Genomic DNA, 17,803 nt, shown 5'->3' on the forward strand with positions numbered 1-17,803 from the left:
CTATGATCTGGCTTCTTCCCTCCCCGCCCTCACCCTCACCCCCTCCCACTCCTCTCCCCTCCACCAAGTGCTCCAATAACACTGGCTTCCTGCTGCTGCTTCCGTCCACCGAGCACGGTCCCCCCTCCAGGCCTGGGAAACTGCCGTTTCCTCTCCCAGAACCTTCTTCCCCTGGATTTGGAGGTGGCTCTCTACTCGGTAATTTCGGGTCTCTGCTAAGATGTTACCCTGCCAGACCACTCTTCTGAAACAGTTTATCTGCCCTAACTCTATTTATTTTACAAACCAATTCGTCCTTCCAGGCACTCTGACTACCAGATGCATTTTATATTCACTGGTGGCCTGTGTGCTGATACAAATAATATATATAAACTCCTTGGGGGCACAGACTTTTTATTATCCATTTGTTATCCTGACATTATCTGTACTTGGATTTCCTCAATGGGAAAAGGAGGACAGGACCACTGTGAAGATTCTATAAGAGAATGCATGCTGGGCCACCTGGGTGGCTCAGTCAGTTAAGTGTCCCCCTCTTGATTTTCGCTCAGGTCAGAATCTCACAGTTCATGGGATCGAGCCCCACGTTGGGCTCCGCGCTGTCAGCGCGGAGCCTGCTTGGGATTCTCTCTCTCCCTCCCTCCCCCACCCGTGCGTGCTCTCTCTCTCTCTCTCAAAATATACTTTTTTGTTTGTTTTTAAGATAATGCGTACTAAAGCATTTCATATACACATGTTACTGTGGTGGTGGGAAGTGAATTGTTCTAAGTCATCTCTCTGGGCTTATCTTACTCATAACTCATAACTCTGAGTTATCTTACTCATAAAGATGACCACAAGGTGATCTTTCAGCTCAAAAATGCTTTCATTCTTCAGTGAAATTTATACATAGTGTACGTTTCTTCTGATGGAAATGATACCACCATCGAGCCCACTTAAAGGGGTACAACCCTCTAGCCTCCCTCATTTACGTCTTTACGTGCTGAGGATAAATTTCATCTCTGTTGTTAGTTTTTTTCTCCAAACACTTTATATAAGGAATCTCTGTTCCTCTATTCTTTCAGAGTGCTTTGCTGCTTCTCGTTTATTAGGTTTGGCTCTTCAGAAAAATGCTCCGCAAGGACACTGAATAACCCTCTTGCTTTCTAGATCCCTGCAGAACCTAAGATAATTTTGTAACAGGTGCTCACTGAATAGCTAATGGAATGTTGAAGAACATCGTCAAACTGTCATTCACATTTGAGAGGAGAAGAAACCATGCTTTCTGCCTTTCCTTCAATGAGGGAACAGTGCAATGAAATTTAATAGCAAGATTAAGAAACAAGTCTCCAGAGAAACATGCTTCCTCAATAACCTTTATCAATATTAAAAGTGAGTCAAGGGAGGTAATTAGATGAACAAATGTACTGAAACAGACACTTTAGGGAAAACGTGAAATGGGAAACTGGAAAGGAAAGAGACTCCACAGAAAGAACAGTCTTAGAATTCTTACAGGGAGAACATTCAAAATGTCATCGGGGATGGAAAATAAAATAAACTGCAGAAGTTGCAAACACTGTCAGTGGTAGAGAAAAATGCATTCTTACATTTGGGAGGCATTTTGCAATTGGCAATGTGCTTTTTTACATAAATTAGCTGGATTGAAACAAATCACAAGCCTATTAGACACGGTAGTTTGGGTCTTCAAGCAAAAAGAAGGAAAAGATGGGCAGGTGTGTGCTCTTGGGAGGCTATAATTATGAGAATCTTGAAGAGGTTTTTGCGCACATATTAACCAAAATAGTGACTTTCACGACGGTGGTTATAATGTAAAATTTGGAAAATAATTGCTTCCTGAACATGGAACGGACGCCGTGAATCTACTTTCTGGCTCCTAGTCTTGTTGAATAAAACATTTGGGTTTTTAGTTGTGTTTTCTGGATAATTTATATCTTACCTTTCTCTAAAATGGGTTTAAAATAACCCACCAAAAAATGCACACCATAACTACATAGCAATTAAAAAATTAACAAGTACATTAGAAAAAACATTAAAGCGGGAAAGGTAAAAGAAAGCCAGGAGAGACAGTGGTCAGCGGAGGTCAGCTTGCCCTAAGGTCTACCGTCAAGGGCACGAATAGTTGTATACTTGTAGGGTGCGTATAACAAGACATCAATTTTTCTACGGAAACACAGGTGTTTCTAGCACAGAGACGAGACAGAGATGCCTCACAGGACTGCTCACTGAGGGGATGTTGTATGATGCCGGGAACATACCCTCATGATATATAGAACAGCAGGTTTCATAGGATTCTCACTTCTCAGGCTGACCACAGTGGACTCCATAGGGCTAACTCAGTACTTCAGATTGCAGAGCACTGAGGTGGGGCACTTTGCTTATTTTAAGGATAAAGTTTAAAACATCTAGAAGAATGAGGCCATTATGTGCCCTTCTGGTAGCTGACAGAAGCGAGTGAGCCGTGAGTGTTACGAAGCAATGAGGTAAGTGGTACCTGGGTGGCTCAGTTAGTAAAGTGTCCGACTTTGGCTCAGGTCATGATCTTGCAGTCTGAGAGTTCGAGCCCCACGTCGGGCTCTCTGCTGACAGCTCAGAGCCCGGAGCCTGTTTCGGATTCTGCCCCGCCCCTGCTCACGCCCTGTCTTTCTCTCAAAAATGAATAAACATTAAAAACTTCAAAAGAAAAAAAAGCAATGAGGTAAAAGGTTATACTAATAAATTACTTGGTGTGGAGTTATTATTGGTTGCTTCGTTAGGTGGAGACCCATATGCTTTACTAAGTTACCTGTGCTGAGAATGGAAAGGATATTGACTTACGAAAATTAAGGGACCTAACCAGGGAAGATGCCCATGTGGAAGGACACAGCCCTGAGGGAAGGCTCGTGATAGTCCTCAAAAAGCTGCTTGGGATTCTCATAGACGGACGAAGCCTTCAAAGTTACACGCCGTAGAGTATGACTATAATCGTTTCGTACTGGGAGATTTTTTTAAATGGGAGTTGTCTCTGTCCTGGCCAAATACACAAACAAAACCAAAACCTCAGCAAGATCTTGAATAAACTGTATTATATTATATTCTCAGTGAATATTCCACCTTACCAAAGAGGAGAAGACTTAAAGGAATCTTCATAGCTTTAAGGTATCAGAACTCTCCCATAAAAACCTGTGTAAAATAAACTAAATGCAAATAGACTTGTTGACTAGTGCTACAGGGTTAATCAGAAGTCAGAGATTAACAAATGTTCACTGAATTAATACTAGAGAATTGCTTTGACTTCTCTATCTATATTCCTTAACCATTAATTCTTTTTCAAACAACCACTGACTGAGGTCTCCCAGGTAAATGAATTCCTCAGCAAGGTCTAGTAACTACATTAATGAGAGCTTTATCATCCCTGGAGAACAGCCATTACCTCCTCATAGACAACTTCATAGAAACTTCTATCATCCATCCTCACACATTTCAACCTCTGGTTTAAACCTCTCCCAGTCATAGATACCACGTGAAGGAAACTGGTGAACCACACTGTGGGGGCTTCGGTGTCTGAAACAACCACAATGCACAGCGCACCACAGTAATAATCTTCAAGAGGGAAGAAAACACACTGGCTTCCTATTGTCAGGGACCTTGCCCTTCTCGTCTCCTCTATATCCCCTGGGCCAAGCACAGCACCTGGCACACAACCAGCATTTATGAATACCTGCTAAAGGCATGCACGGAAGAAGTGAACACTTGAGGGCCTAGTAGGTGTCACTTTGCTGGCCACTTACATAATGGTGTCCTCACATTCATCCCATAGACCAGGAGCGGTATTATCCTCATTTCATAGACAATGGACACATTGAAGTGCTAAGTGACCTGCCCAGAGTAAATAACAGAACCAGGATTCAAACCCAGGTTAGCCCAACTCCAAATCCTTAGCGACCACTCCTTTTTCTTAATTATATTCTGAGGGAGTGTGGTGCCCAAGTTCATAGAAATCCCCTGCCAGGGTGGGGGATGGGGGAGTCCCAGCCAAGTACGCCTGAGAAATACTATACACTAGATTCAATTCTCACTGCCTATGACTGCACCAAAGGATCAGAAAAGACCTAAGGTACAGGAACCCTGCTAACTTTAAAGCTAACAGTTTGTCCCCTTAACTTCTCCTGCTTTGAAACTCATTAGAGGATCTCTGCCCCATCTTTCGTACACAGTAGTGTGGCCTAGAGTAGTGTGGGAAAGGCCAGACTACGTCATGCTTCCTTCCAAGGCCGCCACCAAGAGATGTTGACAATGACAAGCCATGATGCTTTGAAAAGATGTAATATTTCTGGATTCATTATTCATAATCAGTAAAGTGAAGGTCTTCATCAGCAAAAGAGCCTATAAGGTCCCTTCTAACTTTAAAATTTCTATTGCCCAATGGCTTCACGCTAAAATTGTACAAGTAGATCTGTAGATGTGAGAGAGCCATCAATTTACAAATCCACGCTATTCCACATATTTTCAAATCAGCTGCTTGAAACTCAGAAGCTATTTTCCATAGAAACAATGGCGGGCATGATTTCTAAACCAACCCATGACCATCAAATCAATCAATAATCCAGGTGAATACTGCACACATACAATGTAAAGTACTAGAAAACTGTACTCAAATAGCAGCGGTTCCATAAAAGTTTACAACAGTAAAATCTGTCAGAACCAACGGTGCTGAAGAAAATGCACTTTCCATTTTATGAAGAGGTATCAGTATTTTCAAAAGTTTTAGAAGGTGACTGTACTAGAGTAAGATGCCCAATTACACTTTAAATTCGACGGCTTCTTTTTCCTTGAGACGAGAGTATCATCACCCCTACTCTTAGTGCTCATCAACCATGAGGTGCGAATGGAACAATAAAGAAAAAAGAAAGGAACAGAGAAGTTGGCAACGTAGAAAACCAGGTCCTCAGAGAAGGGTAGGGGGTGGTAGAGAGGCTGTGAAAAATTGTTCCCTACACAATTCCGTGACAGGTCATTATTTTTTTTTTTTTCAACGTTTATTTATTTTTGGGACAGAGAGAGACAGAGCATGAACGGGGGAGGGGCAGAGAGAGAGGGAGACACAGAATCGGAAACAGGCTCCAGGCTCCGAGCCATCAGCCCAGAGCCTGACGCGGGGCTCGAACTCCCGGGCCGCGAGATCGTGACCTGGCTGAAGTCGGACGCTTAACCGACTGCGCCACCCAGGCGCCCCTGACAGGTCATTATTAAGTAGGATAAGGAGGGAGGGGGGGACACAGCAAATTCAGGAAAGTGGAAAAGTGTCCTACTCGTTGTTGGATTATCTAAGATATTGATCTCGGACTGATCCTCTAATTCAGGCAATACTGAAGTACAAGATAATTATAAGGCAACCTTAAATATACTATATACTTACTTCCTTATAATTTCAGGCCTACACAATTTTACGAGCAAACAGAGCTCATTCAACTATTTAACATATATTTAGCTGAATACCTGCTAATACATGCCTTTGCTGAGTTCTTGGAATAACTTAAGAAACTGAACACCCGATCGCTACTGCCTCTCTTTGTTTACATTATTTTGCTTGTTTAAAACTTCAAACACCGAGCTTCCTAGAAGCAGCAGGCTTGCCTAATTAAGAATTCATGTTTGTAGTCAAGCTTCTGGAGTTAAATCCCGATGTTGTCACTGACCTCTCCTTAGCTTCTCTCTCTGTAACATGGGGATAACGAGACCACTGCCTATCGCACGCAGCTGAATGGGAATGAACTAAGATCATGCGTGAACAGTGCTGAGAACGGTGTCTCGCACATAGCGAGTGCTCAAAAGAATCAGCTATTTTTATACTTGTACATAAAATCCACATCGAAAATACCTAGTAAATTTTTCTCTGTACGTGTATCTAGTGAAAAAAAGTAGGATATACAACAGTGTGTACAGTATTCTATTATCTTTAAGAAAAAAAATCGAAAGTATACATACTTGAAGGTGGGGGGGGGAAGTGTCCCGGGGCAAGTGCTTTGTATAGGTTCATATAAACAACATGTATCTCTGGAAAGATACACAAGAAACGTAGCTGAAAGAAATTGGCTACCGCAGATGAAGGGGATTTTACTCTTCTCTGTAAACCCCTCTATATTTTTATAATTTTTTCCCATGCTCAAATGTTCTTATTCACTAAATTTAAAACATTCATCAAACTTATTTGGCTGCCGAACCAGGACTAAAATTGGCAACCGTTAATCCATCCATCCTAGCTTTATTTAAAATTAATCCAAATAAACCATGGGGACGAAAGGCGCAGCACAGGGAGTATAATCAGTGGTACGGTGACAGACGGTGTCTACACCTGTGGTGAGCACAGCCTAACGTACAAACTTGTCAATTTGCTACGTTGTACACCTGCAACTCGCGTAACACTGTGTATTGTATTTCGATAAAAATAAATAAAATAAACTGACACACACCCCCTAAAATAAATAAAAGTTAATCCAAAACGTATCCATCAAACCTTTCGATCCAAATTACGTGAGGTGGAGGGATGTTAAGTTCTTTTCTCAACCCTCTTCAATTAAAAAATTCTATCAGTAAATACTTACGTCCTCCATCTTAAACGAGGGAACTTACTACGTTGATTTGTGTTGGTCCCATAGGATGCTTAATGCTTTACAGAAACAATGAATCAATTAGCTACAGACGAGGACAAAGTAATAAATGTTTGGGAGGGACAGTAAACTAATTTAGATAGCTCAGTAATATATGCTTTCTTGTTTTGAGTATTTATATAGAAATCACATGTTAAGTATAAATATAAGAAAGAACTGCATATTTGAATTCATGCATATTAAAATGGACTCTTCACAAGCATCCTGACTTCCAGACAACGAACTGAAAAAATTAGTCAAACCAGTAATGAGGCACAAAATGGGAAAATTCTAAAACACTGAATTTTTTACTTCTTGGAAACACAGTCCAAAATTCAAAAATAAGGCAACTCATTTTTAAGACATGCCTGACAATATAAAACAAAAAGTGAACTTTACTTTCAAGAATTTTATAATCTCATTAAGGTTAACACTGTATCTCCTCTGGGGTGGGGGGGAAGAAAAGAAAGAAAACCAATCCCATCAAGCTAAACAAACCCAACAACCCCAAACAAACATCTGTTTTGTTTTCTCACATCTTAATGGCCTGACTATTTTAGACACAAATATTTGTTTTGCCGACAAATGTTTCCAGAATGCTAGTTAAAACTGTTTCACTGACATAGTTTATTTTTGAGCTGAACAAACTGCAAACTTCTCTAAAGTCCACAAGGCATCAGTGAAAATGAGCTAGTACGGCCTAAAGATTTTCAAAATCGCTCGCTCGGTAAAACGTAGCGGTCGAGATGCATGCTGTTGCAAACGTCAGGATCATTTCCACAGTGAACAGATGTAGACACGTTAGGTAGTACAGACGTGGCCCAAATTTCCTGCATTTAGAAGGAAGACAGGCCGGCAGTTTAGTTTTCCATCCTGTCACACTGAATTCCTGGGAGAGCTGAGTTCCTCTGCTACTTTGCACAAGAATGTTCCCGGTTTTCAGGCGCTTTGCTCTACTTTCGTGTGCCTTGGCAAGGATCAAAGAAGCAGAGGGAACAAATGGTTTCCCATGCATATTGAATTCCCTCTTATACTGATTTTTCCTGTGTCACTTGAAATTTAATATTGGCCAGATTCCCGTACATCACCTTAACCAGTAAATCGTCTGCACGCAGCCAGAGCATGGAAAGGTAAATGGCAACGTCTACCTTGTTGGTAAGAATTCAAATGAAGAAACACTTTGAAAAATGGACTTTTCTGTAGCATCCATACTAAAACTCATTCCTAATGAACAATGACTAGCTTTATTTCGCGTTAGCCTATAATGTTTTAGTCGCCGTTTACTCTTTTCTCTCTCATGGCTTTGTATTACTTCAAAAATACAATGATGTAGGTGACTTTTCCTTTCACAAGAATTTGGCCTCAAAATTCTTGATTAACTTAATACTTCATATTTATCGAGTATTTAAGAGCTATGTGCCTCATTTTCCTCATCTGTAAAATGGGCCAAATAGTAACTACACCTCATGGCGGGGGGGGGGGGGGGTTATAAGATTACACGTAAGCCTCTAAAAACAATTACATTTTACTCTGTGTTATTATTATGGTAACTGTCATAATTATCATAAGATGTTCTAAGAGATTTTGGACAAAAATACATGATCAAGACACATTGTTTAAGTACAGCACAGTAAGTGAATTACGAATGAGTTCATATTTTGATTACACATATAGGGGTCATATGATAAAAACATTTTTAAAAGAATGGCTTAAGTACTCTTCGAAGAAAGTCAATTTAAAATATTCCTTCAGGACAATTCCTCTCAAGTGGTAGTTAAATCATTTCTATCGCTTATTTGAAGAAATGTATTTTGGTTATATTGATAATAATACGCCTTAACATTTTAGTGTTTAATGTGAGAATATAACAGTCTTCTGATGTCAGTGGCTAAGAGATGATAATATGTAAGTTCGGCTATTATCACAAAAGGAAAACATCCCAAAATGGCCTTTTCTTTTTTCCTTATCTCTGTGTGTTTTTGAACCTAAAAGAAAACCACTGACTTCGTAAAGAATTGTTTTTAAAAAGAAATTTAAAATGAAATCCATCATTTAAAATTTAAAGTAACCACAGATTTAACTGCGATATTGGCTTACAGTCTTAGATTTCAGTAAGAAAAAAAAAGACTTGACTCTAATCAAAATTTTCTCTTAGAGACAGTGGAATCTGCATTTACTACGAAGTATTCTTCAGAAACCGAACACATGCTCTAACAACAGGAAGCCATTTAATTGGGAAGATGTGAAAAATTGGACAACTGTTAAGAATGATACATACTGCACATCATCAAATCTCTAAAATTTTTCTCAAATAAAATGTTTACAAGTATACACCTCTTTAAGGGAGGTTTTGGGGTGCCTGGGTGGCTCAGTTGGTTGAACATCTGACTCTTGATTTAGGCTCAGGTCACACATGGGGTTCCACACTGGACATAAAGCCTGCTTGGGATTCTCTCTCTCTCTCTGTGCTCCTCCCCTGCTCGCATGCTTTCTCTCCCTCTCCCTTTCTCTCTAAATAAACATTAAAAAAAAACTTAAAAAAATAAAAAGGTTTTGATAATGAAAATAAAAATATTTTGAGCTAAATACAAAGAAATAAAAACATCAACTTTTGTGGGATGCAACAAAAGTAATACTTAGAATTTTACAACACTTACTGAATTTATTAGAAGATACGAAACATTTAAAATCAACAATCTAAATTTCAACCCTTAGGAAAGTAGAAAAATAAGACCAAGTTAAATCAAAAGAAAGCAGAAGAAATACTAAAATATCAGAGAAGTCAATGAAATTGAAAACAGGAAAACAATAAAGAAAAATCAATGACACAGAAAGTTGGCTCTTTGAAAGGTCAATAAAATTTATCTCTAGCTAGGATAACAAAAGCAAAAAAAGACAAACATTAGTGTCAGAAATGAAAAAGGCCATCACTAACAATCCTAGGGATATTACATGAATAATAAAGGAATATTATGAATAACTCTAAGCCCACCCATTATATAACCTAGACGATATGAATCATTCCTTGAAAAATAATCTACTAAAACTCACACAGGAAGAAATTGATAATCTGAACAGGTTTATAACTATTAAAGAAATTGAATCAATAATTAACCTTCCAAAACAGAAAGCACTAGGCCTAGACTGATTCACTGGTGAATTATACAAAATATTTAGGAAATAAATGGTACTGAATCTTTTCAATCTGTTCCAGAAAATAGTAGCAGAGAAAACATTTCCTAGTCTATGAGGTCACTATTATCCTAATACCAAAACCAGACAAAGACATTATAAGAAATGAAAACCACAGACCAATATATCTCATGAACGGAGATGCAAAGATTCTTAAAGTATTAGCAAAACTGAATCCAACAATGTATTAAAAGATTTATACACCATGACCAAGTGGGACTTATTCCAGGCAGGAAAATCTGGTGCAACATTCGAAAATAAATTAATGTAATTCATCACATCAACAGGCTAAGGAAGACAAATCATATGATCATATCAACAGATGCAGAAAAAGCACAGGACACAATCCAACACCCATTCAGGATACAAACTCTCAGCAAACTAGGGTCAGGGGAAAACTTCCTCAAGTTGGTAACAAAAAAATACCTGCAAAGAACATACCACTAATATCACACTTAACGGTGAGAAACCAGAAACTTTTGTTCCCTGAGATCGGGGAAAAAGACAAGTATGCCTCCTCACCACTCCTGTTCAACACTGTACTGAAAGTCCTGGCTAATGCAATAAGATAAGAAAAGGAAACAAATGATATTCAGAGTAGGAAGAAAGACACAAATCTGCCTTTGTTCACAAATGACATAACTGTATAAAAAAATACCAGCGAATGCGGTGCCTGGGTGGCTCAGTCGGTTAAGTGTCCAACTTCAGCTCAGGTCATGATCTCACAGTTCATGGGTTTGAGCCTCGCGTTGGGCTCTGTGCTGACAGCTCAGAGCCTGGAGCCTGCTTCAGATTCTGTGTCTATCCCGCCGCCCCCCCCCCCCCCCCGGCTCACTCTCTCTCTCTCTGCCCCTCCCCCACTCTCACACTCTTTCTTAAAAATAAACATTAAAAAGTTTTCTTCAAAAATACCAAAGAATCAACAGAAAAACTCCTAGAACTAATAAATGATTGTAGTGAAGCTTTAGGATCCAAGGATCACATACAAACATGAATTGCTTTCCTAGATACCAGCAAAGAGAAATTGGAATTTGAATTAAAAATATAATGTGATTTAATTAGTACCAAAAAAATATAAATCTAAGAAACATGTATAAGATATATATGAGGAAAACTACATAACTCTGATGAAAAAAAAACTAAAAAGGTAAACTAATGGAGAGATATTCCAAGTACATGGACAGGAAGATTCAAAGGTTTTTCCCACCTTGATCTTTAGATTCAATGCAATTCTAAACAAAATCTGACAAGGTTACTTGGTGGATACTGACAAGCTCACTCTAAAGTTTATGTGGAAAGGCAAAAGGCCCAGAACAGTCAACACGATATTGAAGAACACAGAGGAGTGATACTTAACTTAAAGACTTATTCTACAAAGTTATAATAATCAAGACGATGTGGCGTTGGAAAAAGAAAAGACAAACAGATCAATGAAAGACAATAGAAAGCCCAGAAATAGACCCACACAAACACAGTCAACTGATCTTTGACAAAGCAGTAAAGGTAATTCAATGTGGCAAAAGACAGGTTTCTCGACAAACAGTGCAAAAACAGGGCCATCCACATGCCAAAAAAAAAAAAAAAAAAAAAGGAACCTAGACACTGACTTCTACTTATCACAAAAATTAGTTCAACATGGGTCAGAGACCTAAATCTAAAGAGCAAAACTGTGAAACTTCTAGGTCACTACATGGGAGAAAACCTAGGTGACCTTGGGCTTCACAATGAGTTTTTAGATACAAAACCGAAAGCACGTTCCATGGAAGAAAAACTGGTCAGATGGACTTCATCCCAATCAAAAGACATCTTTCGGTGTGTCTTTGAAAGACACTGTTAAGAGACAAAAAAGACAAGCCGCAGACTGGGCGAAAGCAGTTGCAAACCTTATCTGATAAAGGACTTCTATCCAAAGTATGTAAGAACTCTGAAAACTCAATAAGAAAACAACCTGATTAAAAGGTGGGCAAAAGATCTGAACAGGCACCTTACCAAAGAAGACGTACAGAGCAAATGAGGATACGAAAACATACTCAACATCGTATTTCATCAGGGAAATGCAAATTAAAGCAACTACACACTGCTACACACCTATTAGAATGACCAAAGTCTGAAACACTGACACTACCAATGCTGACGAGGGTGTGGAGAAACAGGACTCTCATTCATTGCTTGTTGGATCACAGAATGATACAGCACTTTGGGAGACAAGTTGGCAGTTCCTTATAAAACTAAAGGTACTCTTATAATTCGGTGGTCACACTGCTAGGTATTTACCGAAGTGAGTTGAAAACTTAGGTCTATACAAAAAGTCCGAGCACAAATATTTATAGTGGCGTTATCTATAATTGCCAAAATTGGAAGCAATCAAGGTGGCTTTCAGTTGGGCAGGAGGAGGCTAGCGTTAACTAGTTGAAGAGTAGGTACGATTTTTTGAGACAAGTAAATTACGATTTTTCTAAATGACCCGATAAACCTCAGTGTAGTTCCCAAAGTGGATTAATACTTCTCTATTTCCAGATGATGTAACTTTTATTTTATTAAGATAGTCAAAACATGACTAACAAACTCGTTTCTAAAAATGAATGCAAAGGATTTAAAAATTGCTAAATGCAAATCTTAAAAGTTCTCATTATGAGAGCAAAAAATCTGCAACCACATATGCTGGTAGATGTTAACTAGACTTCACCGTGGTGATCATTTCACAATACACACAAATAGCTCATCATTTTGTGCACCTGAAACTAATATAATGTTAAATACCAATTTTATCTCAATAAAAAGAAACACGAATACAAAGGCACTGCTTTTAGTTTTTAAAATGAATTACAAATGATTGCAAATTTTGAGATAAAACTTTCATGTTCAAGTTACATTTTTTAAATGTATTATATAGATCTATCCAAAGGATAATATAGCTTTCAATATTTAATTATAAACACATTAAAATAATTTTTGAACTTAAGATTCATGAGGAGTGACATGTGTATAGGTAATACTGCATAATACCATGAACTTAAAAGAGAGCTATTCTTTATAGCTTAAAAAATACATCACACCAGGATGCCTTGGCGGCTCAGGCGGTAAGCACCCAACTCTTAGTTTTGGCTCAGGTTGTGATCTCATGGTTTGTGAGTTCGAGCCCTACGTCCAGCTCTGCACTGACAGCTCGGAGCCTGCTTGGGTTTCTCCCTCCCTCTCTTTCTGCCCCTCCTCAGCTTGCACTCTCTTAAAATATAATACCAAATAATGAGTCCTTACATGTTTGGCCTGAAAAATCCTTGCAAGATTGTATGTTTATAATGACATCACAATTTCACAAACAATACAAGAACAGATAGTACAAAGTATGGGAGGAGAGCTGCATATACCGTATATTTATTCTGTACTTTAGAATTCCAGGAAACTGAATTGTTCCACATTAGATCAGATAATAACTAGAGTCTAACTTAGAGTCCAGTGTAGAAAATATGGATTTTAAACCTAAAAGACTACTAAAAGAAAAGAACCTGAAATTATTTCAACAGAATAGACACTATTTTTCCTATTCTTTAATTTCGATTGCAAAACTAAAACATTAAATTATATGTAACCAATCATTCCTTCCAATTCTTTAATGAATTTATGTACTTTTCTCATTCAAAACTTCCATTTCATCACAGACGAGTCTATAATCTTACATACGACTAATAGGAAAATGAACACCAAAAAACCGGCTGAGTCCACAGTCATACTGCAAATGTAAACAAACCAACCAACACCAGACTAAATCTTCCTTAAATTTCTCAAGTAATCCACATTTCTTTTTAATGTGGAAACTCACTGAACTTTCCACTTCTAACTACACAAGAAAGGCTAACCTGTACACTTGTCTTTTAGTGGGAAGTGGTGAATCCAAGAGATCGGAAAAATATTATTTTCTCCCCAGTCCAATCGGTTTCTATTCTGTAACCAGAAACATACTGAATATTGAAATGAGTACCTGACACACTAAACATTTATTCAAATACAATCTAAAATAGATCATTTAACCTTAAAATCGTCTGGACGCTTAAAAAAATCGTAAGTTTGTGTTGTTTCCTATGTGATCTCCCCAGTCTTGCACACAGCATCCCTTTTACAAATAAAATTCACTTAAAATAACCGCACGGTCCAGAGACCAACTTTTCTGTACAATTATATTGGTTTTTTTTAGCAAGTGCCCGTCACCCGTAATTTAAAAAACACAGTTAAGTCTTCACTTTGTTTTATGCTGTCTTCACTGTCAAAATGTTATGAATTAATTAAGATCACTCCATCTTCTCATTCTATTCTTCCACAGATCCTAAAGCGTTTCTCTACTTGTTCACATAGCTATCCGATTTCAAAGCTCCTTTTAGTCCTCACGAAGTTTGCATGACCCAGATGGTTCATAGGAAAACAGGAGATCTCTCTGAAATTGGGACAAGCCATTATCTTTCCTCGTGACGCCTCTATGAAATTAACAGAGGGAAGAGAGGAAAATTCTACAACAGCTTCCACAATAAATCCAATACCTTCCGTGATAGTTTATTTTGAGAGTGATCGTATAGATGTTACATCTAATGAAAAGCCCTGTATACTAGGTTCTGTGAATACTGTATTTAGACGTGTGAATTGCGGGAAGAATATAGCAAGCTAGTTTTAAAAAAAAAAAGTGAAGGAAAATGGAATATGATAATCAGAGATAAAAAATATTTGGAGTTGAGCTGTGCAGCAGAAATAGTGTTCATAGTTAGTGAGGGTACAAGTTTAGGAATGCTGTAACTTCCTAATCGAAAACAAAATAGTGCTTACCTACATTTAAGAAGAAGGTGGAATACTAAAAACCTGAAGTTTTTTTTTTTTTTTTTGGGGGGGGGCATCTGCTAATATTGGGAAGATAAACCTATAGTAAAGGTTAGCAAAGAGTGGGCTTTGGCTCTAAGAATAAAAGGCAAAAGGGAGAAAAGTCTGTGACTGAGGATCATAGCTCACCTCATAATCCATGAAAAGAGAGACTACATTTTTTAAAGATGTTTACTTATTTGTTTTGAAAAAGAGAGAGAGAGAGAGAGAGAGAGAGAGAGAGAGAGAGAGAGAGAGAGGGGAGTGCAAGTGGGGAGGAGAAAAGAGACGGAGAAAGAGAATCCCAAGCAGGCTCCATCTCTGCCAGCACAGAACCAGATGCAGGGCTTGAACTCACCAACTGTGAGATCATGACCTGATCTGAAACCAAGAGTCAGACGCTTAACCGAGTGAGCCACCCAGGTGCCCCAGAAGACAGCACTATTCTTTTAATTTTTAAAAAATGTTTTCCTTATTTTTGCGTGCGCGCGTGCGAGAAAGACAGACAGAATAGCAAGGGAGGGACAGAGAGAATCCCAAACAGGCTCTGCAGGTGTCAGTCTACAGCCCAACATGGGGCTTGAACTCAGGAACTGTGAGATCATGACCTGAGCCAAAACCAAGAGTCAGAAGCTGAGCCACCCAGGAACCCTGACACTACATTTTTAATAAGACAAAGGTGCGAAGTACAAGAGAAAATATCAGAAATACAGGTAAAGACCAATACAGGAAGTTAAATATACAATATTAAGAGTTCCAGAAAACACTAATGGAGGGAAAGAAGTATCAAAGACACAGTAGGAAAATTTCCAGAGGTGGAGAGATTTTCATCTGGAAGGGCCTATCAAGGGTGGTGCTTAAGTATGAAAATGCTCATGCCCAGTTATGAAATTAAGTAGGCCATGATGGGGGAGAAGGGTGGGCCAGGGGAATCACTGCTTTCAATTATTAACTGTGATGTTTTTTGATTTTGGAAAAACATTAAATATTTAATGATAACATTAAATTTGAGGCAACATCACTTATTTTCATACTCCATATGTGGGCAAATGTTTGTAATTATAGTTAATAATTCCATCTAAATATCTATAGTTATCTAAGATGTTATATACGTATCTTGAAAACTGACTATATTGACAATGAAAGGAACCTCAATTTCAGGTGCTTTTGAAGTTCCGTAATTTACACTAAAAATTTTCAGCAAATAAAAATAAAGTTAATGCCACAATCATGATGTTTGACTTACAGTTAGGCCATGCCCAAACTTGCCCAAACTGTGAAACCACTACATGCGTATATGACTATAGAAAAATGCACTTAAACCACCAGAAATAGAGCCTGCAGGACTAATAAAGCACACGTAATTACCTGCTGCAGGATCCGTGACTGCCTGGCTGGTGATGCCAGATGGTGGCTCTTGAAGCTGGTAAGTGGCATTCGTGGACGGCGTGGTTGGGCTGGTGCTGCTGCTCGTCATATAATGTGCTGGGTACGGTGAGCTGTTATAATACTGTGCGTACTGACCCTGGCCGAAACTGGGATAAGTCGGATAGTCCTACCAAACCAACCACACGAGAATAACCTGTCAGAATATTGCTCCTCATTTCTTACTTTCCAAAGGGCAACTATATGGTGTTTCTGGGTCTTCTCTGAATTCACAGAGGAGCACACGAGCACCCATCGACTCAAATGTCCCGACTTGCAAACAAATTGCATGTAAGATCAGGTCCACTCTTCCTATTTCTTCGATGCAGTACTAGGTAAAATCAAACTAGGTAAAATCAAACAAATCTGAAAACCAAACACCATATAGGACTGCTAAAGAGATTTTTTTTTTAAGAAAAAAAAATACATATATTAAAAGGCTCAGGTAAGCCCTCACAGTATACTATAAACAGATCTTTCTTTATATAAGAAAATCATCTGTTGCATTAAAAAAATTTTTTTCTGAAGTTAAACTGGCTTTTAAAATTACCTGCTGTGAACTGTTAAATCCAGAGGAATTTGTGAGTGAATTATTTCCTGTATATAATCCTGACGATGTTGTAAAACTGCTACCTAAAACAAAATGAAAAGAAATACGGGTGACTGAACTATGCAGAATAATGTGCCCATAAGAAATCATTATTTAGATAAAACAGAGTTGAGGTTCATTGCAAACACACTTGGTTTATCTTTAAAACCAGAATCCATGGCCGTGACAAAATCGTTTCTTGAAATAGTTGACAATCTTACTTTCACCGTACTGCAAAGGATTAAAGAGTAAAGAGGTTTGAATTTCTGAGGACGTTAACATATAAACTGGGGACAAAATGATACATCTGTGCAAAAATATTAGTCACTGAACTTTCCATTTCAATTTGTAAAACGCACCAGGATTTTTTCATAGCTTTAAATGTGCATCATGTAAAATGATGGGATCTGATGAGATGATCTTGAAAGTTCTTGCAAGCTCAAAAACAACAATGCTACTTTCGAGAACTTGAAATGCTTTCAGACTTGTTCTTGTCATTATAACGGCCCACCGAAAAAGCTGATTATTTCACTTCACAAAAGAACAATGCCAACTCCTGAAGTCCTTCATAAGACAAGAATCAAAGAGGAAGGTGATCAATGTTTTGTGTATTCCGTGTGCTCTCTAGGTAACATTCTGTTTGCAGAACATCTACCTAGATGTGCTCAACAATAAATAGTTGCCACCGTGCAGGATACAAACACGAAAGCAAACCTCAGTTCCCGCCCTCGTTTTATGTACCATCTTATTGTGAAACTATTCAAAGCAACAATATACTACCTTTGGTGATATTAGCAAAGAGTTTTGAAAAGATCAGGGATTGGAAAATGTGTAAAAAATGCGATTCATAGGCTGCAAAATGGGAATCCAAATAAGCACAGCCTTTCTGGCTGGGCTATCTGGTCAACATTTAAGTAACTTTTGAACAGCAATTGTACTGCCATTCACTTTAAGATAAAAAAAAAAATACGTGGACTTATACGAAGAGATAGTTAGCAAAGATGTTCTTCAGTGTTGTTTCCAATAAAAAACCTAGAAAGCATTCTTATGTCCCTAACAGGTGTGATTCAGAAAGCAGAACCCTCTGAAGACATTGCAATGGTATTACGATAATGCTGAATTACATGGACAA

General features: G+C 38.3%; 1 protein-coding gene across 1 annotated transcript in view; it reads right to left on the reverse strand.

Annotated features, from left to right (window-relative positions):
* EYA1 (EYA transcriptional coactivator and phosphatase 1) overlaps window positions 1-17,803 on the reverse strand; it is a 172,553-nt gene that overhangs the window by 94,205 nt on the left and 60,545 nt on the right. Inside the window, 2 exon segments of the mRNA XM_043601189.1 lie at window positions 16,026-16,212; window positions 16,633-16,715. Of these exon segments, the coding sequence (XP_043457124.1) occupies window positions 16,026-16,212; window positions 16,633-16,715 (270 nt within the window).

The sequence above is a fragment of the Prionailurus bengalensis genome, chromosome F2 (assembly GCF_016509475.1).
Source record: "Prionailurus bengalensis isolate Pbe53 chromosome F2, Fcat_Pben_1.1_paternal_pri, whole genome shotgun sequence".
In the NCBI taxonomy this organism is placed as follows: domain Eukaryota; kingdom Metazoa; phylum Chordata; class Mammalia; order Carnivora; family Felidae; genus Prionailurus; species Prionailurus bengalensis.